This window comes from Mastacembelus armatus, chromosome 2, assembly GCF_900324485.2.
Source record: "Mastacembelus armatus chromosome 2, fMasArm1.2, whole genome shotgun sequence".
NCBI lineage: Eukaryota > Metazoa > Chordata > Actinopteri > Synbranchiformes > Mastacembelidae > Mastacembelus > Mastacembelus armatus.
The window spans coordinates 4,599,547-4,621,442 of NC_046634.1; the positions used below are offsets into that span (position 1 = coordinate 4,599,547).

At 39.8% G+C, this 21,896-nt stretch overlaps 1 protein-coding gene across 10 annotated transcripts in view; it reads right to left on the bottom strand.

Annotated features, from left to right (window-relative positions):
- LOC113127487 (receptor tyrosine-protein kinase erbB-4-like) overlaps positions 1–21,896 on the bottom strand; it is a 210,113-nt gene that overhangs the window by 93,092 nt on the left and 95,125 nt on the right. For all 10 annotated transcript variants that reach the window (XM_026302131.1, XM_026302123.1, XM_026302126.1 and 7 more), the window contains one exon: positions 17,956–18,107. In XM_026302131.1, the coding sequence (XP_026157916.1) occupies positions 17,956–18,107 (152 nt within the window). The remainder of the gene's footprint in view (positions 1–17,955; positions 18,108–21,896) is intronic.

Consider the following 21,896-nt stretch of genomic DNA (forward strand, 5'->3'; position numbering starts at 1 on the left):
GTCAAACAGATTCCTATGCATTCCCGACAGTCTTGTTTCCTCTCTTCTTTCAGTTTACCCCAGGGCGAAATGTGAATTTCACAAGTTAGTAAATTGCTCTTTGTATCTTGCAGAATACACCACATTGAGGCCAAGGCAGCAGAGCAAAAATTATTTACTCCACAGAACATAATCATGATAGGATAGAAGGTGCCTGTGCTGTCTTGGAAACAGACAGAGTTGCTGTGCTCAGGCACACCTGTAACCCCTCCAGATATGTCGAAATGTTTTCAGTGTCTCACAGCGCAGAGACACAGCTATTCAGCTCACATGGCATCAAAGCGTAACTCTAATTTGGAAAGACTACTTGTATTCAAGCCAGCACTGAAATAAACCAATTATTTTGCAAGGTAAACTGTTTTATTGGTTAATGAAGCGAGAACTGCTTTGCTGGTGTGTAGAGTTCACGGGTCTGTGTCGGTTTTCAGCAACAATTGGTAAAAAAAAATTAGAAGCATAGGATGTGAATACTCAAGCTGCATTAAAGAAAGAATGATAAAGTGACTTCAGTTTAAGCTGAAATTTGACCTAAACATTCATGCCCTGTAAGTTAGTATGTCTATAAAATTGTCCTACATCAGCTTCCCAGGAAACGAAGCTGCGTATGATGTATCCTTCGCAGCCCAACATATCCCAAGATTCTTTGCGAAAGGTGACTAAAAACGAACATAGCACATACGAGCGGTGAGGCGGTCACCGTGAAAATACAATTCCCTCATTAAAAATGCATGTAAGCTAACATTAGCTAAAGTTTACACTGTTGGTCAAAAGTAACGTCACAATGAGATGCATCGCTCGCCGTCACTGGCAGGAAAGCATCTCATTTTCTACCAAAATAATAAAATCAAGAAAAATAAAATTTCTGACTCCATCATTAGCGACTAATTTACACAGCTGTGAAGGTTGCTAGGCAACAGAAGCAGAGCTTTGTGGCTCAACAGTAGGGTGGGAAAAGTTGGTGACGCAATCAGGAGGTCCTCCGTAAACTAGACCGTCTCGATTCGGCTCAGCCGGTCTAGTTCCTCCTGTGGTCTATGTAGGCTGCGAAGGCTGGGCCTTCTGCGTCCTTTGAAGGACAGGTCAATTCATAATTGACAAAGTCTCTTGGATGAGAGAGTAAACGTTTTTCCACCTTTAAAAACCACGTCCAGATTATTTCTTTTTAAACCTTGTTTTCATTGTGACCCCTGGATGACTTAGAACCTTCACAGACATATTGTATATTATGCTTTTGGAAGCTAAATCTGTCAGACAAATGTGACAGATGAGTTTAATAATTTTGTACAATTTCTGGATGCCACACTGTTAAATGTTTATTGTATAATGTTTACACCTTGGGCACTGATGTCACATAGGATTTTTATTTTTATTTTGCATATAAATATATGGATGTATATTTGCTCAGTTAAACATTAACAAACAATGCCATAGTGTGAAGACTTTCAATTTAGCATTATTTTCTGGAAATAAACCATCTTAGGTAACACTTCATCACTTAAAGGTAAATACACTGTCAAGTGTAGTGTTAAATAAAGTGTTACCCAGGCTTATTATTTATATTCCTGTAAAATCAAGGACTGTTGTAGGGCATTTTAAAACATTTTACACGTTAATTCAATATGCCACCCTTCTATAATCTATGCCCCTATCTGGCCTCCCCAAGAAAAAAATCCTAGAACCGCCCCTGTATATATCACTTGAATTGAGGCCTGTGGGCCTCATTCAAGATTTCGAGAAAAACACTGGATTAGACAATCTAAGAGTGAAAATCAAGAGGAGTTTGAATTAAAATAATTGTTGTTTCACATATTTGGATACATGTATATGTAAAATTTTAAAAAGTATATTTATTCACCTTTTATGCCATAAACACAACTGAAAAAGGATCACCTTATTTTTTTTCCTCTTGTGTTTAATTTGTCATTTACTTATAGCAGTTATTTTGAACATGAGTTTAACTCATTCTTATTTCTTTGAAAAAAAATGATTCTAGTCAGGTGTCTCCCTCTCACAGTGCCATTTTCATCAGACTAAGCCGATTTGGATAGAGTCTTAAACAACATCAGTGGGAGCTCAGAAAAATCACAGGTTTGTTATCTCCAAATAATGAGATAGTTAAACAACGCTCATGAGAAAACAAAGCAAAACAATGTTTGATACTCTCAGATAATATAATTCAGTTCTTATCTCAGGATAGCAAACATGAGCCCCACAAAATTAGAATTTCCTGTTTGGAGATAATCAAACATGACCATGTGAAACCAGTTTGTTATCTTGAGATAATGAGACAATTAAGTTTTAATCGCAAACTCACTACCTAAAAATATAGTGGCATTTGCTCTCAGCTTCCTTACAAACACATATGAAATAGAACCATAGAAGAAGAATGTATAGAAAGTCAAAGTGAAAGAATAAACAATCTAGGAAGAAGACGAGAGAAGTAGGGCAGTGTAGTGAAGCATTTGCAGAAAGTGCACAGCAAGCAGAGCAGTATATTGTAAAGCATTATTAATAGTGCATCTGTTCCTGTCATCTGGATGAGTGAGGGTTTAAATGAGGTGGAGATGAGAAGGAAGGGGAAAAGATTTGGTGAAGGAGGAGGAAAAGAAGAAAGGGTGGGGGCACACGAGGAGGGGAGGGATGATGGAGACAGGAATGTACAGCAAAGTGGAAAAGTAGAAGAGGAAGGGGGGAAAGGCATCATGCAGTGAAAAAGTATAACACCAAGTAATGACACCATTATAAAATACAAGAGATCAGCCACATATTATGGTGATTATGGCTCATTTCCATACATATAGAGCACTCTGCCAGTGAGTCAAGGAGAGTGCAGCAGCGCGTGTCAGTGGCAAGACTACCGACTCTCAACAGTTTGATCTCACTGCTGTGCCAGTGCAATCTGACTCCTCCACGTGGTGGCAAAGTCAATGGGCAGGCAGGGACCTGTTTACCAAATCGCTTCAATGAGCTCTGTAAGAGAAGTATGCACTCCTTCACCTCGTGCGAGTGTTTTGCTGCTAAGTATGCTGAGAGCACTCGGGTGTGACATTCAAGATTTTGAGAAATCCTGTTTGAAAAATCAAGGCCTTTGAGAGGAGAGCCATTGACTTTGAAATAAATGAAAATTTAGCTGCATGAAATGTCACCATGAAAATGACTGAATCATTTAGTACAGCTATTTGTGTAGAGTTTGGGAGATTTTTAAAGGACTTGTAAGAAACAGCTCGAGTTTGTTGATAGTACCCTGGGGTACTCCTGTAAGATGAATCAACAGGGTGAAGAGGGTGCAGGTGGGGGGAGGGTGGGGCCTTTTTCTCACTTCAAATGGAAACCACATCAAACATGAAGGGGCGAGTGTTTTGAACCTACACACAACTTTTCATGTCCTTGGTGCAGCAGCTTGAAATCCACTCCCTTTAAGGTATTCTAACTTCTCCACCAGCACATTAGGGAAAAGAAAAGTCAATTTCTTGCTCCGCTCAATCAAAAGACTTTAATTGGAGAGGCTTTCAGTGAAAGTGACTCAGTTTAAATCAGAAAAAGATTAATCAAATAGGATTCTTTATTCTGTTTAAAATAAAGCAGGGGATCTCATCTTCAAGTAGTTTGATACCATAATCTAAATTTAGACAGTGGATGAGTAGAGAGGAGACCAAATTTGAAAGCAAAAACTGGTACAAGAGGAGAAAAATTAACCTTCTAAATGCAATTTCCTTAAGTTATTAAACATTTAAACTTAATTTAAAAATATTGACTTATAAATGCAATAAAGTCTATGAAAAATTGACATACTGTATTTTTCCCTGTAAGGTCACCATTATGCAAGGAGCCACTGAACCTACTGAAAGGCAGGTTTTGAGAGTCAGATACACACATGGACATGTTTTAGTTTCAACACTTCCAGCTACAGCTGAAAATGACTTTGGGATGACACAGAGTGTTTACACACCAGGGGTGTGTCTCCAACAGCAGCTGTGCTACTGGCCTGCCATGATGATATTTATCATCTCAGACAGCACGACAATCTCAGATACGCCAATTTCATGAGCGACGGCGATGAGGCGTCCATGTTGTCAGGATGCATTTACAGTAAAGACCCTGCATCTGAAATCAAAATTACCAAAAGGGAAAGTTTACAGCTCATTAGCAGGCAAAATTATAACTGTGACAATACAGTATATGGTCCTTAAGCTGCAGTGAAAAGACTAATACATAACTCATGAGACTAGGCTGTTGTAGCAACCCAGCAACAGCTGCACGGTGTGTTGCATTATGCTGAAGCCTTTGGGGACCCTACATAATGCAGTTATGTGACAGAGCTAGTGCACATCAGCCACAGGCTAACGTCTGCTTGCTCGACAGTCACTATGGAGGGAAAAAGTGGGAAATATGTTGTCTCCTATAACACCTATCTCATATTTAAGTAACTCATTATCCATGGTCATCCCTGTTTCGGACAGAGACTTTAGGAGCTGACAGGATCCCCAAGAGGAGGGAGGCCATTGTGATCTATGGAGAGGCCCAATGAGTCCTGGTAAAAGACAGGAAGGGGGAGCTGAGTGGCCTCTAAGGCCCCATGTCACTTCACTCTTCTGAGGAAGAAAAGGTGCTTAACAACCCTTTCAAGTGATTGATGATTGACCTGGTGCAGAGGTAGGATGCAACCATAGGCAGACAATGAAAGACTTGGGTGATAAATTTACATTGAAGGGAAAAAGACTAAACCACATGAGTTCTCCATGTGAAAGGAGGTGAATGCATGGAAACTAGATAGACAGGTAATGATTCTGTTATGAGGGGCCAGTGAGGACATAAATCACAGAGAGCCACCATGATCTGGTAAAATATGTTGATACACTCTCATTCTAAAAGTAAAGCTGTGTTGCAAGCATAAGTAAAACTAGAATATCACATTTATTTACAGACATTTTATTGATTATAACGGTATTGACTAAGTTACTAATTGAACTTTAGGGATGCACAAACATCATAGAGAGCAAATTATATCATGTGTCTCACACACTTAATGCTCTCTTCTTCTCATATCAGGTATAATCCTCCTATGTTTAAACTAAAACATGTGAAACAGTAATTCACACTAGATAAAGGAAATATAAATGGCAGACAAATATTCCCAAAGGTTCAACCAAAAAGCAAATGACTGAGGTCTGGCTATTTCTCCTTTGTGAAAAGCAAACTCTTGAATTTTTCAACCATGAATATATTCAGGCCAGGTACACAGACAGCTGTGGGACTGATTGCAACCATGTCAGATTTGATCTGTCTTGTCTCTCTATTATGTGTGAGCCTGTATGTGTGTATTTATCAGCCACTTTACCCCAGTGGAAAATGATGGCAGTGGCACCATCAGGGCTTGTGAAGAACGTCACATTCCAGCACTGAACTACTTCATTACTCTAGAATAAAATTACCCTAATTGAAGATGGATGTCCTGACTTGTGGCAACACAAAGTGTGTGTATAGCTGTTTGTCTGCACATATATGTCTGTTGCGTGCAAGTGCATCTGCCAACATGCCTATGTTTGTTCAGGGGGTGGGTTGGAAATGTAAATCAACTACATAATGGAATGTGAGATAAAAAAACATGTAACAAATGGCAGCAACAACACTACACAACAAAAGAGTAGTCTTTACAAGAACAAGGGTTAAAATGTCTTTTTTTTTTTGCTAAGAACAGGGGTGTGTTATCCCCTCGACATGACAGCATCAGACATTTTCCTGACAAAAGTCTATTTCTATTGAAGCCTGCCTCTATGTGCATAGGTAATCAGTAGAAACACTCCTCTGCTGTGTTTGGAACTCATTATTTTTAATATCACACTACCAGAGTACAAGCTGCAACACCACTGTTTATAATTTGTGATAACCTGATTCAATATTGATATTTTATCCTCATCTGCACAGTAACATCATATCCTTTCTGGGGACAAAGTCAGGGCAGGTGTTTTGTAACCTTAGACCCCATTTTGGTGCAAAATAACACATCCAGCATCTTGTAAAACAGTAGGGAACTGTAGCAGCAAAGCTTTGAGGATTGAAGGTCTTAAGCAGGAAGTACAAAGGGATGTTTGGGTCAAAAAAATGTATGACATGGGAAACTAACCTTTGATCCTGTCTTGTACAAACAGTTAACTGACACGCCAGATAGTTTCTTACACAGAACTATCTAGGAGGGCACCCTAAGCCACCGTTTGGAAAGGGCGGGAGCTTTCAAACAATTACTTGGCAGGTGATTGGGCAAGCCATCTCACAGTCACTAGCTAACACTAAGTGACACTAAATTTCAACCAATCAGAGCAATGAGTCACATGACGTAACTGTGGTGAAGCAAATCACTGAGGAGCTGTGGACACTAACGAGCCACAGTTGTTACTCACTATTATCAGTGAACGTGTCGTTTAGGACAATTTTGTAAGGAAAGTATGTGCATCAAAGACATGTTATCAAGCACAAAACATTATTGTTGCTGCCACTGTTGTTTGCGACAGCAGCTTCTCACTGTCATCATCCCAGGCCATCATCATGCCCCTAACTGATGCTGCGTCCTGATTGGCTGATTGGCCCAAACCACTGGCAGTCTGTTGAAATTACATACTGTTGAGTTTATCAACATGGAAATTTGGGAGTGTCTGGACTCACAAATCTCACAAGAATCCAGCAGCTGTGCGAGGTCAACTGTCAACTATGCAAAACCTAATCCTAACCAAGCTGTTTTAGATGGTAAGCTTTAGATGGTTGTTAATGATATTTTTGCAAATACATGTAATATATCCAACACAAACAGTATCAGTCTACTGTCATCTTTGTGTCCTGTCCTAACATGGTTCAGCAACTCAATTATCTTTTTTGCTCCTTATTAAAAAATACATTTTGACCTGCAAGAATATGATGCCACAAAAAGTATATCTGTAAAACAATAATGATTTTTACAGTATGGAAATAGCTCCTGAGGCATAAGTTAGTTTAGCAAAGGAGTGTTATATCAGTGCATATTTCAAGAATATGTACACTACCCTAAGCAATAATAAATAAGCCAGACAGTAACTCCACTGGTCATTTCAAGAGGATAACAGCAACAGAAAGAGAACATGTGATAAACAGAAAGAAACTGTCACAGTCCAGCTTGGATGACATCTCGCTCTATGACTAACTGGGGCTGGTGTGAGACATTGGGTCAATCTGTGCAGCTGTCCAAGTTGTCTCATATCTTAAACAATTAAGAGTTTTAATGAATTGGCATAATGACTCTGTGAGCTCTAATCAGATAAGAGTTTCACTCACTGAAAAATTAAGTCTGCAGCCACGCTAGCCACAGCATGAAGCTGTACTTTTAACCTTACTGTCCACGTACATGCTGTGCTAATGACACTGTTCACTCACCCCAAACTAACACAGACACATACTAACTTATAGAAACACAGGGGTTGACACATAGACATTAGGAGTCACATAGTGTACACATACGGAGACACAAAGACACATGCTCCCTCACACATACACAGTGGAAATGTCACTGAGGAATGCAATCTGTTTCTTCCATTCAGCCTAGCAGAGGCAGCAGGACGCCAGGTGCATTTTCCCACAGCCAGCTGTGAGAGGCAGATATTAAAAAGGCACTGGGAGAAACAATTTACACACACAGACAAACAAATTAATCAGTAGCTACGATATGTTTTTTTATATCCAGAGGAGAGGCTGGGTACTCCAGATGATGGGATTGGTGTCACAGACATGATGTATGCTTGTGTCTCATGAGCTTGCACGCAAACAAAGTTTAAATCCCAGTAGTTATGACACCAAGCTGAATAAGTGCAGAGTCAAGAGGACAGCAATAGCAGACTGGTATTAAAATATAACAGCACTGATAACATGCTGGGTTTGTCCAGGTGCTTAAGTGTGCATTCATATGTCACCTAGTAGAGGCCAATGCAAAACTCCAACTCTCTGCACACATAACCCTCAGTTTCACAGATCAAATGTAGCTACAATTTGGTGCCACATCTGACACATCAAAATAATGAAAACATTAGTAATAATCATACAAGCAATGCAATGAAATGCAAGACCTTTGTATAATTTGGAAAGGCCAAAATGAGTAGAGAGAGTACAGTTACAATTAGTTACTCTTCACACAGGAAACACATACATGTTGTTTTTTTTTTTTTTTTCTATGAATTGTTTGTGGACCACTAATACTGGAGATTTATGTCATGCTTATAATGCTGAAATAGCCAAGGACATAACAAGTCTTTGTTTTTGTTGTTCCTCTCTCTCTCTTTCTAAACCAAATGTGCTTTTCTTTTTTCAGTGTCTTTTTTCCCATATGACTATGTGATATGATCATTAACTCAGGAATAATAAAAATGTGTGCCAATGTGAAACTATCAAAGATGTAGAATGTTTTGCATGCACATAATGTGGGACTTGGATTTCATATGCAAACACACCACTTTAATCAACACTGGATCTCTACAGAATTCAGCTTTTGATAAGTACACTGTGTGGAATATGCAATTGAAAAAAATCTTATAAATCATTACGAGTCATGAAATCTTTAGAAACTGTCATAAAAATGCAATATGCATACATAATATATCCTGCAGTGATGATGCACTGCCTTCAAAAAGGCATATGATCTCAAAGCACCACAAGTGCTGCTCAGCACAGCGAGACAGAGTTGTTCAGTCCTATGGACTGTTCTCATAATGTAACTATTCATATGTTAGAAGCAATGATCTGAGGATATCAGAATGTTCATGGGAAACTGTTGGAGACCAGACTGGGACATGGGAAACTCCATTATATAGTCACATTTTGAAGTAAGGGATTACTTCTGCTTGTATGATGAATTTCCATTTATGTTCCAGGTTGTAGAAGAGAACTTCAGACAATGACACATCCACAATAGAAAGAGAAGCAAACAGAAATTTAGTAAAACTACTTATACTTATAGATGATATGTTGAATTTGGCAAAAATTTGAGGCCAAAAATTTGGAAATTGCATCAATATCTCCAGTGTATACAAACAAAGCTACAGTACATAACAGCATTGTAAGAGTTCATACCTCACCACACATATCTATAAGCTTTTTCTTTAGTTCGGGATGACATAAAAGAGATTTGGGTAAAGTAAAAGGCACATCCATATCTCATGCAATTATCAAAACTCTTGAACTTGTGCAACTGCACTCTAACAGCACTCAACAGGGGAAGCCTTACAGTGTGGGAGTAAATAACTTCTATGAAGCGATAAATTTGGTGTGTTAAGTGTGCTCAGTCTCTCAGTATGCATGATGATATATATAAAAAAAAGGAAAATCTAATGACTACAATACCCATCTCTTCGATTTACCTCTTTGAAGTTTAAGACGTGGATGCTGTCATTAAAACCCACATGTTGTTGACAGCCATGGGGTCATTTGAAAGGGCATGGAAGTCAAAATAGTGCTCAGTATTAAAACTATTTGCAGCTGGCAGTAAGAAAGCACAGGTGTGAGTGAAAAGAAATGCCACGCTGTTTGACACTAAGAGCAAGTCCGAGCGAGTGAGAAATGAACAGCACTGTGTTGTAGAGGAGGGGGAGACACTGGGAGAGCTTTATCCATTCCTCTCGCCCCCATGCATCTGCCACCATAATTTGTGATAATGACGGCATCCCAGCAGGGCCACTCTGTGCAGAGTGATTCCGAATTGATTTAGTGCATTAATTACGCCCCTGTTACGCTGGTGTCATGGACAATATTTTACAATTTGATAAGCAAAAGACGCGCCGTGGGATCATTTTGATGAATTGCGAGGGTTCGGTCATGGCCCGCTTTTATGGTCGTACCTTTTAATTTAACGGTAATCACGTTGTCCCTCCATGCCATGGAAGCAGCAAGACTTTAATTTCACCTCTGAGACCTCTGCTCTGCACTGTGTCTGCTTTGATCAAGACAACAACAAAACAGGCATGCTGCCAGCCACACACACTGACACGTGCAGAGATGAATGGGTGAACAGGACAATCAGTCTGAATACTACACCGCAGGTTGTGTGCTTGTCTGTTTATTGTGTGAGTTTATGTGTACATGCATATGTTTCCATAATATGCGCTGTATTAATGTGGTGTGTGTGTGCATCTATTCTGTCACTCTGCACTAAAACAACGGTTCTGTAACACTGTAACAAGCTAAACAGCCAAGAACCCAGTAATGAGCAGGAGCAGTGACTCAGCCACACCACCTACCAAGGCCCCTGGGGGCACTAGGCACCCCAACATCCAAACTGAGGAGCAGCAACTCGCACAGGATTCAGGGCCAACAGTGACAACTGAGTTGTCAATACTGTCAACAACATGCATGTGTGCCAGACTTTATGCATTTGTCTATTTTTTGGGATTTTATCTCTGTATATTTCTAGATGTGATGTTACAACAATCCACAATAATTTTCTCTGTATACATCTATATACATTTTTATTTTATGACAACGAAGTCCAAAACTGCCTGATCATTCTGAGTCAACTATTTCCTCCAAAGGTTGAACAATTTATTTCAACACTTTAAGACAAATCTAAATACAATGCACAATAGAGTATACACCATAAAATATGGTGACTCTGAGAGGGATATAAAATAAAAAAAAGAGATTCAACATTTACCATGTCTGCACTATTTAAAAGTCTTGCCAGCTTTTCTGTTTTGATATTTATGATCTTCCCAAGAAGTTTACTAAAACTACCACCATTACAGTACAGTATAGGTAACGTGACTGAAGCTAAACAAACTTAGTCTTATTTTGTGTCTTCTCTGTTTGCTGCTGCAAAGATGACATTTCCCGATGGCAACAGCAGCTGAACTGAATGGAAATGTATATTGAAACATCAGTGTTTCGAATGGCCACTGCTGACAAACATCAAAAAGACCATCAAGGTTACACACCTCAAGTAAAAAAGCTGTAGCAGCAGCAACAATGCAGGAGTGTATTTTCAGTCTAAACAGCAACTTAAATAAAAGATAACCTCTAACTTTAATCCAAATTCCACCTCCTGTTTACCTACGAGTCATACAGTGAACTGGCCTGATATATTATACTATTGTATTGATGTGATTTTGATAATTTAAAAGATAAACTTACATGGTAACTTAAGTTAAGTTTACATGGTAAAGTGAAATGTTCTCACTTTCCTTCTGTTTAAGATGCTACTCAACTGCAGGAACTATATCAGCTAAACTCTGGGAAGACAACCAAATAAAATAAAATAAAATAAAATAAAATGTTAGATTCTTCTCTTAGACATGGATGTCTCCTTTACCCCACAATTAAAGGGCTATCAGATACATCATCAGGGTAGTGCCACAATGATCTGGCAGGGTGCTGGCTGGCACAAGCAGGGTGCTAATTTTCCCAGAGTAAAGAGCTGTAATTATGCAGACGCTGCCGGGTGCCCGCGAGGCATGAACAACTTCCCTTTCCAGGCGACAGTCCCAACCTTTTATGAGCTCCTCAGCGGGTTTGGAGGTTTTTGAAACTATACGATTTCCCTACCTAGCACACCCGTCTCCATCCGTCACTCAGGCTCATAGTGTCATTATTTGGTAAAGAGGAGGCAGGCAGCATGGTAGATGAGTGGTTAGCACTGTTGCCTCACAGCAAGAAGGTCGTGGGTCCGCAACTCGAGTACTCCAGTTTCCTCCCACAGTCAAAAAAACATGCATGTTAGGTTGACTGGTGACTCTAAATTGCCCATAGGAGTGAGTAAGAGTGTGTGTTTGTCTTTGTGTGTCTATATGTGGCCCTGTGATGAACTGGTGACCTGTCCAGGGTGTACCCCTACCTTCCACCTGGGATAGGCTCCAGCAGATCCCTGTGATCCCTGTTAAGGAATAAGCGGGTATAGTGCTGTGACAACACAGCAGTGTGAAATAGCAGGAACAGTGAATGAGAAAGAGGTGCACTTGACCTCTTCACTAGCCTTGTTCTCTACCTCTCTGTGTCTCTCCATGTAAATAACATCTCTCAGTGGGAGGGAAGGGCTCTCGGTCTCACCCAGAAACAAACTAAGTGGGAGAAGATTACACAGAAATAAGAATGTAATTAAAACAATCTGGCCTGAGAAACTGAAGTCAGTTTTCAGTAAAAACAACACATGGCTGAAGTCTATGGACCCTGTTGAAAGCCAGTCTAAAGGGACTGTTTTGTGTTTTTTTCTGTTCCTTTCCTGTTTCTTTTGAAGTGCATTTCAAACCACTTGTTTTTATGGCATTTTCATTCACATGAATAAGTAGACACACTGGAAAGAAATTTAACTAAGTAAGTTGAGACAGAAAAGTTGGAGTATCAATAAAAAGAAATGCAACAAAGTGCAATGAATCATATGTAAATGAAGCATGTGACAAACATCCACTGAAGCAGCTTCCTCTCCACTGAAGACACAAAAAAACAAAACAAAAACAAACAGATGAGAAGTGCAGATCTATGACGGGCGTTGAGGACACTGGAACGTTGCTCAACTGAATACATCAAACAAACATTAATGCCACATTTTAATTATGTTTCTCTACTGTTTTCATTTGTTTGAGGCTTGACTTGTGCTCTGTTAATTACATCATCTTTTTGTGCACTGGTTTCATGGCATCTGACAGAAGAATTTTCATGTCCAAACATGCTCTTAAAAAGTGAATCCCTGCATGTATCCTCAGCAGATTTCTGCATAAGGAACTTATACATATATTGACATGTTCAACTCTAAATTTAAAGCTGTTTCACTGCTGCCGACTACAACTGAGCCACTGTTGCCCCTGCAGACACCAGCCTTCCTAAAACTCTAGTTTTGTAAATTATAATCTAAAATATTGTTTACTGTAGAGAGATTTCCATTAAGTGGAACTAAAGACCAAAGTCCCAACTGTGAAAAACATACCCACAGCAGAACACAAACATGTGTCTATGAAGTTTAATACCATGAGTAACTGTTCGGATAAGAAACACTCAGTAACTTAAGGTGAAACATGGTAAAACAAGTATGACAGAGTGGAACCTGAATTAACTGCCTCACAGTAAATTAATAGCATAGAGTCACTTTCAGAGAGAGAGAGAGAGAGTCATCAGATGAGTGCTTAATGATGACACATACAAGCAGTAATTTCCAGCTGGCACTGTAATCTTAGCAGGTTAGGGCAAGAACATGGAAGAAGAAAAAGTTGAAAGTAGCTGAAGATGACACAAAAGAGCAGGGATGAAAATGTGTCCTGATATACTGTATGAGAATTGCTGCTCTGAGAGAAACATTTAGACCTTACACTCCAGGTGTATCCTCTCACAGGATCAGCTGATTTTGACTCCTGCCTCTACTAATGTATCATCCAAATAACTTGCTATAAGTAAATGCACAGAGCACGCAGGCACTCGTGCACATCAGGGCAGAAAACACACATCTCCACTATATATTTCTGAGGATGTAGGCTTTGAGTATAGCTGAGCCGCAGAATCACTGAGCCCTTTCACTTTCAGCTGAAATACAGCCCAAGGAAAATGGGAAGTCTCCAGTGTGAGGAGTCTCTTTCCTCTTCTTTCTCATCTCTTTTTATTTTCTTCCCTCCTTAGTGCCTGGCTGCACTGAACTCAAGTCGAAGAGCCGTGTTACCACTCTTTTTTTTTTGTAATTGGAATAGTTTGAAATTGAGGATTGGCTAAAACAGCTGTATCAATCTATTCTCTCTGTGTCTCCTGGCTGGTGTTTGCCAGAGATAAACCCAGTAAAGAGTGGCTCTGTCATAGAGCACACACCACAGTGACTGTGTCATTCGTCACTCTATTGCTGTGTGTGTGTACAGGCATGTGTGTTTGAATCCCTAACCTGTGATATAATCAGTCCTCTGAGGAGAAGATTTTAAAACACATCCTGCTTTGCTGTACATGTCTTCCTGGTTTTATGATTGGACATCCCCAGTCCCTCTGCTCTCAGCTGCAGCCCTGGCATCATGCCCTGAGGTTTGCAGCACAAGCTGCCAGATTGATCCGGCTTTAATGAAGAGTCCTTCAGCCTAGGTGACATCATTAGCTGGTTGTGGGCCACAGTAGGCTGCTTGGCACGACTCTCCACTTCACTTCTGGGAAAATAGGTCACTCTGAGTGACAGACAGTGGCCAAGGGAGTAAGCCAGAAGCTCGACAGAGGCAGTATGCCAGGCAGCAGCATGGTGATGCCCTTCAGACACCTGTGCCTGTATTCACACATTTTATCTCTCAAACAGAAGTACTTCTGAAGAAACCTAAATGGCTTTAGTGAGATGTTTTCACCAAAACCACAAATCTCAAGCGAACTTTAGTGAACCGACAGCCCTTGGTAAGAATTTCAACTCATAACAAATTGATGTGGGCAATGGTTTATCCTCCTTTTTCCCTTGTTACTTTGAAAAGAGGATGGATATGATGATTCTTGTTGGAAAAACAAGCAATTTCATGATGCTGGACTTTTTCACTATATTAGATTTTTTGCACCTTTTTGACAATAATCTAAATTACCAGTCAGTGATCTTGAGTGTGCTACAAGGTTTTTGTAAATACAAACGAACCGAGATCTGATACAGATTGGACTAAAAAACTTGCTCACATTTCTATTCCTCCTGCCCTCACTCTAAAGGACAGGCAGAGTATAACGGTAAGTCAGAAATCTGAGGTTTGCAGGAAAGCTGGACCTGAGTGGTCTGTGGAGCCATCTCATCCATCTAACTGTCAGCATCTCACCAGGAAAAAATCACCAAGTCTTCCCGTCTGTCCTTATCCTCACTCCCTCCCTCCACATCTCTGCACTGTACTGCCCCCTGCTCTCATCACACGCACAGTTATACAGGGGTGGATGCAGACACAACCACACACCCAAACACGATGGTATTAGCACAGCAGCTGTTTTTGTATGCCATAAAAGTGACCCTCTATCTTTTTTCCCACTCATCCCTCCTTCTTTTCTACATCCTTCTCTGCACGCCTTCCCTGCATCTACTCTACGCCTTTCCATCTGTCCATATATACTGTAAGTATCTGCTATGCTGCTACTTTAAACCGGACATAGAGAGGCCAAGCACATCAGCTCCCTAAGGCCATCCCTCCCCTGCCTGAAGCTCAGAATGTATGCCATGAATCTGTTGAAATGTGTGCAGCATATGTTTGTAGATAATACGTGAGCATGCTGACGCCAAACTTTGTATCAACCAACGTATGTGGGGGAATTTAAGCTGCAGCAATAGTCAAACTGCTGAATAACTAAAAGACACATTTATATAGATATACATTTTTTGGTAGTGTAACAACGTTTCTTTACTTCAAGTTAAAAAACATAAAACATTAGGGAAGTTCCAATCTGATCTCAAAGATCAATATCGGGGCCGCTCAAGGTATGTTTTACCTGATTGGTATCGGCTTTTTTGAGTACTAACCTAAGCCCGATCCTTTGTTTTATATTAGCTGTCACAGAGGTATTGCATGAGAATCCAACTGTCTGCAGTGTGGAAATATAAAACAAAGTACAGTAAACAGTTGTAATGCCTGTATAATGTGAGCATTTCATGAGGTGGTAGTAACAGAGCTATGTTCAATACTACCTAAGCAGGGGTGTCCAATTCCCAGTCCTCAAGGGCCACTGACCCCATTGCTTTCCAACTATTCCTGCCATACCCACTGCTGATTACCTGCATCAGGTGTGTTCAGCCAATCAGAAGCTGGAAGGACAGTGATAGTTGTAAATCAAGCTTGGCCGTGGCTTGAGGGGTGAGTTGCCACCCCTACTCTACAGAACACAGTGATTTCACTCATCATATTTTACTAAAGTAGTTTTACTATTACAATGCTGCACTAAGTTAAAGGGAGCTATTTTAGTTTGTGACTTGTTTAGTTAAATAGCAACCAAAAACCAATACTGCACAAGGTGGAATTGTCATATGAGCCACAAATAATACTTTTAGTTTGTTTTCTTATGTTGTTTTCGTCTCTTCTTTTCTTATTTGTAAAAAAAAAATGTAAGAGTTTGGATGAAGGCATATTTTAATTAAAATTCAGTTGTGCATTGGATGGATTTAAATGTACTTGAAGTGTACACTGTGCAAATGTATTACCTAAGAAAATAAAAGTATATAAAAATAAAAAAGGTTTTCAAAGAAAGTGAAATATAATAGCAGGAAATCATTAAAATTACTTTGTTCACAGTGTAACATCCTGTGGATCCACAATAAAGGTGGGGTCTGATTTCTCATGGCCAATCGGGTGATTGCCACAGAGTTCCCATGGCAACCACATAACTCCTGAATCCTGACCCCCCTAACATCCACTTAACAATCCCCCAGATGCCTAATTGTTTCCCTAATGATGCTGGGCCTAATGGGACTGTTTATGGTATTCATTTGATAGCTCTGGCCCAGTAATTAGAGTACACCTCACTTCATTAAACAGCGAGGGGGCAGTGGGGGGTGGGGGCTGCCTGGTAACATGTACATAATATGCACACGCAATCTCAAAAGTGAATTTTAAAACAGAGCAAGAAATGCACACACATGCGCACGTGCGCGCACACACACACACTCATGAGTGCACACACAGAAAGCAACCACACACCCAAAGGACAACAGAGTTCAGCTGTAATGGCAATGGCATTTTACATTCAGAGTACTGCTCATTTACCTGCAGTGTCTCAAAGATTTCTCTCATAGTAATTTCAACCAGCAATTCCTCTTCTCGTTGTTTTTTTTTTGTTGTTGTTTTTTTCTCCTGTAAGGTGTTGTATTGCTGGCAAAGAGATTCAATCAATAGCTGTTGAAGTGAATAAAATGCTGAACTCATCACTGGTTACATATTGTAACAGCCACCAGAGCATGTGTGAAAGACTTTGAATGCAAATGACATAGACATAAACTCTAAGTATATTTAAACACCAAATTACAGCTAATTGTTAGGAATAAGCGGGTATAGATAACGGATGGATGGACCACAGGTAATGCAGTCAAAGACAAGTCAAAGGTTGCAGTTTGTTATTTGGTTAAACTGCACTGCTTTATACAGTGAGGTGTTCACCACAGATATACTGTAAATGGGATGGTCCAAGTGAACATTATGAACTTCATGAATGTATGACCAGTTGCAGCACTGTTAATTTAGATTGCATTAGTTTTAGCTAGGATTAAGTAGTAAACTTGCCACTGACTGAAAATCTTGCATACTTAACTTTACTAGGTTCTCTCTAAACATTCACAAACCCAAAAATCTGGGAAGAACATATAATTCCAAACACTTCCAAAACTGTCCAATTTCAGGGCTTTCTGTCTTGTAAGCCAACAAGCTAGTCAGCCTTCAAAAACATCATAATTCCAAAAGCTGAAATGTTTACATATTATATTTATATTAACTGTTCTCTGCTCTGCATAAAGCATGAAACCAAAAGTGAAACAATAACTTTTCACTGCTATGTTGACTGTGCTTTTTATTGTCTCTATCCATGGTACTGAAACATTTGTGTCTCTATCCATGGTTCTAAAATATCTGAACTCAGATTGTGACTCTGCCAATGGTGCGAAAACATTTCAAATTAGTGTTAGTCTAAAATCCCTCCCAAATTGTGAGCACTATGCTGTGTTGACGATCAAAATGTTTTTGAGCATCTGAACATTTGATATATTTCTCACCCTAGCTGGTATAAAATATTAAATGCTTGTTGCCAACAACTGACACCCAGCACTCCTCTCTATGCCTGCTGCTGAAACCATCCAACTGTGTTAGCTGTGTCTCTGTGTGACACTTGGCCTTTCTGTATGAAACCCAGCCTTTGTCCCCCCAAACTTTAACTCTGTCTTTCCTCATGCAGACACATTATGATGTGAACATCTTGTTGCGATAACACAGAGATAGTTTCATGTTCATACAGTACCTTGAGGAAGGAGAGGTTGCGGTTTCGATCGATGCTGGTAATCTCCAAATTGCCCATGACAACTTCACAATTCTCATAAAGCTTCTTCAGTGTTCGGTACTGCTGGTCCAGGTCAGACAGAGTGCTCAACTTGTTCTCTGTGCCAGGGCAAACTAGAAACAAAGACAGAAAAAAATGTAGACACTGTAGGAGCACTTTGACGATGGAGTGATTTAGCATATTAAATGTGATGACAAGCAGTGTTGCAGTGGCCTGAGCTTAAGATCCACAGATTTTCACAGTAGGTTAAATATGATGGAATTAAAATACAAGCACAGTTATTTGGTAAAACATGAATAAAAGGGATAATGAATGTTTTCAGTGATTCATGATCATAGTAGTCATTAAGTTTAAATGTCAACAAGCTAGCTAACTTGATCACATACACTAGGCTATCATGATGTAGCTTCTAATACTTAAAGGTCAGACCACCAGTTTAACATAGATGGGTTACATTTTTCAGTGAAAATTTGATGTAAAATGCTGTATGAAAAAATTATTTTCACTAGAATTTGTCTCTCGAGTTAAGTCTGTGATTCTATGGCTGAAATTAAGATTGTTTGAACTGAAACAGCACTCTGCAGATGCACGGTTCAATAGCTGCTATATAGCAGGGCCTCTGAAAAATGTTAATATTAGCGAGATAATGAATTGAGAATGAGAGAAGAGGGCGGAAAAGATCAAAAGCATCCAGGGCTGGAGATTTTAGCAGTAAAACTAAGTGAAGTTGGAATATGTGTTCAAAAAAGCCAGAAAGAAAGGAAAGTGAACAAGGAAGGATGTAGGTCAGAGGGAATAGTGGCTGGTATAGAGAGGGTCAGAAGATTACGCAAATTGCTGAAAAGAGTGCAGAGTGCGACAGACGTGACCCTTGACGAGAGAGCTGTGAGAGTGAAGACTAGTGGGGTGAGAGGGGGGTGGATATCATTTCTCTGAGGCAGTGACCTACAGTCTGGGTCTGGTACCAGCACACCATTTAATCAAAGATATTCAAATTGCCTTTGTTGACCTTTACAAAGGGTTTCACTTGGAGACTTTACTTGGTTGATGAGATTACAAGACTTTGAGGATATTATAGCAAGTAGAAATCAGTGTGCGTGTGTGTGTGTGTGTGTGTGTGTGTGTGTGTGTGTGTGTGTGAAGAGGATGGCAGGTATGTTTTTTCTATCGGTTTTAGCCACATACAAACAAAAGCATCAAAGCGCAGACACACACATATCACATATACCTCTCTCTGACAGCTTCCAGCATCTTCTGGCAAAGCTTTTAGTGATCCACGCTAATGGCACTGACACCTACAACTACTGATTATGTAAGGTACAGTGAGCTCCACTTGTCATTTTGGAAGTGGAAATGTTTATGCTGTGTGTCATACATGGCATTAACAGTGTTGTTCAACATGGGAATTTCCTGGTTACATTAGGCCTGAAGTCAGAAGGTTTGTCTATGTACAGTTATGTTATTGGAATAAGAAATGAAAGGCATTAGGCCTGAAATACAACTGTTAAAACACACGGAAAAGATAAACAAAAGGGAATTTCTCAATTGCTAAAAACAGAAAACTTCTGCACTGGAGCAAAAGAGGATATGGGGTTTCTCAACTCTTTGCAAGTAAAAAATAAAACATATAGATTAGCTCAATTATTGTGTATATACACAGTGCTAATGATACATGCATGACAATAGACTAATGCAGTAGCTACCACTGTAATCAGTTCCTCCTGTTCTACCAATCAAACACTCTTTCCCCGCCAGCCTTTCTACCAGTCAGTCAGCCTCCTCAGCCTCAGTCCTGCAACCATCTGCTCTGTTCAGCTGGCACCAATGCTATGTTACCAGAGGCATTGGGTGTTTGTGAGTGTGTGACTGTGTCTGTGTCTATTTGTGTGTGTCTGCATGCAGACAAAGTTTGTTAGTGTTTCAACTCTGAATATCATTTTTGCCAGCAACTGCAACTGTCAGCTATGTTGGTCTGTCAAACACAGCAAATATTATCATTCCATCACTTGTTGTATTTAGAGCTTCACAAGCTTAACCTAGTTTTGCTCAGCTTTTTAGTTACTTATCTAAATATGACACACACAGTTTTTCAGTGCAGAACAGTTTTTCTCCACTCTAGTACAGGTTGTAGGCTGAAATTTGCTTAATGTGCATAATGATTACACGAAATCATTCTGCTTTTTATCAGAAAGTGTTCTGGTCATTGTGGCAATCACGCTCTTCATATGGCAAACTTTATATTTCTCATGTCCACGTAGAAGACTTTCAAAAAAAGAACTAAAAGAAAGAAAAAGAACAGAGGATTATTGCATAGCTGAACTTGCCCCTATACTGAGCAACATTGAAAGCTCATAAACTGCAATATTGCTTTATGGATCATTGGCTCTGCAAAGATGAGCATGCTTCCTCTCCTCTGTGATCCTCCATATTGCTGTGGGTACAGGCTGAGTGGGACAGAATGGCAGTAAGGGGACCAGAGCTATGGTGATAAATGAGATTTGCTGACCACACACAGATAAGTTATTATATGAAATTATTTAAGAGCAGCTACAAACTCAAAGAAAATCTATGTGAGGATCTAAAATTGGTCACATCGATAAATGAATGTGTGGATTTTTTCTGTGTGTGTGTGAAGAGAGATGAAAGGTTCAGGGTTGTATATAATAATCTGTTATTGAAGCCTGCTTGCAGGTGTGTGTGTGAAACTTTATGTCTGAATGTGGTGATAAAAGATCAGGGGGGAGAGGTGAAAAGTGAGGGGAAAACAACTCTGAAAAGCCAATATCAGCCGACAGCACACACACAGACACCCTAATTCAGGGTGAGTAAAGAAGGTAAAGGCGGTCAAAGAAAACAGAATCAAAAAAGGAGAGGGGGAGACAGGAAGAGTGACACAATCTTGTATTACTGAGGAACGACATCTGGGATTATTAGCATTCATATTGACATGTTCCGTATTGTAAATGCTCTTTTCTCCGGGCTAATTTCAGAACTGTCTAGATCCATCTGCTCTACCCCTTTCTTTCTCTCTTTTCCTAAATTCTTTTCCCTGTCTTTAGCTATCCATTTTTTTCTGTCTCTGCCCTCTTTCTTGCTCCCTCTGTTCTCTTTTCTCTCTGGCTCACCAGTGAACAATGTAAGTATTGAGCTGTTGCCTTTTTCCCACGTTAACGCATCGGGTGTCACAGGGCCACATCCACTCGACAGCTCGCACACACACACACACACACGCACACACACACACACACACACACACACACACACACAGAGGCACAGAGCAGCACACACACCCCGTGTGTGATATCTGTCAGAGGACAATAGACAGCATATCTGTACAGCTGTTGTGGAGACAAAGACAGGAGAAGCAGCACACCAGCCCAGCTCAGAGGGAGAGCCCAGTGCGAGAAGGATGCAAGACAGTTAACATGAGTAGAAAGATCCACCCGTCTCTGAATTCTTCAAACATTATATTTACAAGACTGCATAGAAGTAAACATTTTGTGATACTAAACTTCAGACTCTGTTTCCTCCTTCATTTTCATGAGGTCCATCCATGTCTTTTTAATTATCAGATAACAGGTGATAACAATAGGAAAGTTTAATAATGCCTTGGTAACCTTTGCAGAAGTTTGGTTGTGTTTGTTTTTTTTTGATTCATATCAAATATAGATGTGTTTGGATTTGTCTATCAACATTTTTGTGTACATACATTCTGTACTGGCTCCATGAGGCTTGTGTCTGTCTGTGTGTATATATGTGTGTGTTTGCATATGCATATGAATTGAATTAAAAAGAACAACAACTTCTCTTACACTAGATCACCTGTGATTCTGACTTAAACAGGTTTAACAACATGGCATGTCCTTGCATCTTTAGAAAGCTGTACTAATTCATTCAGGACA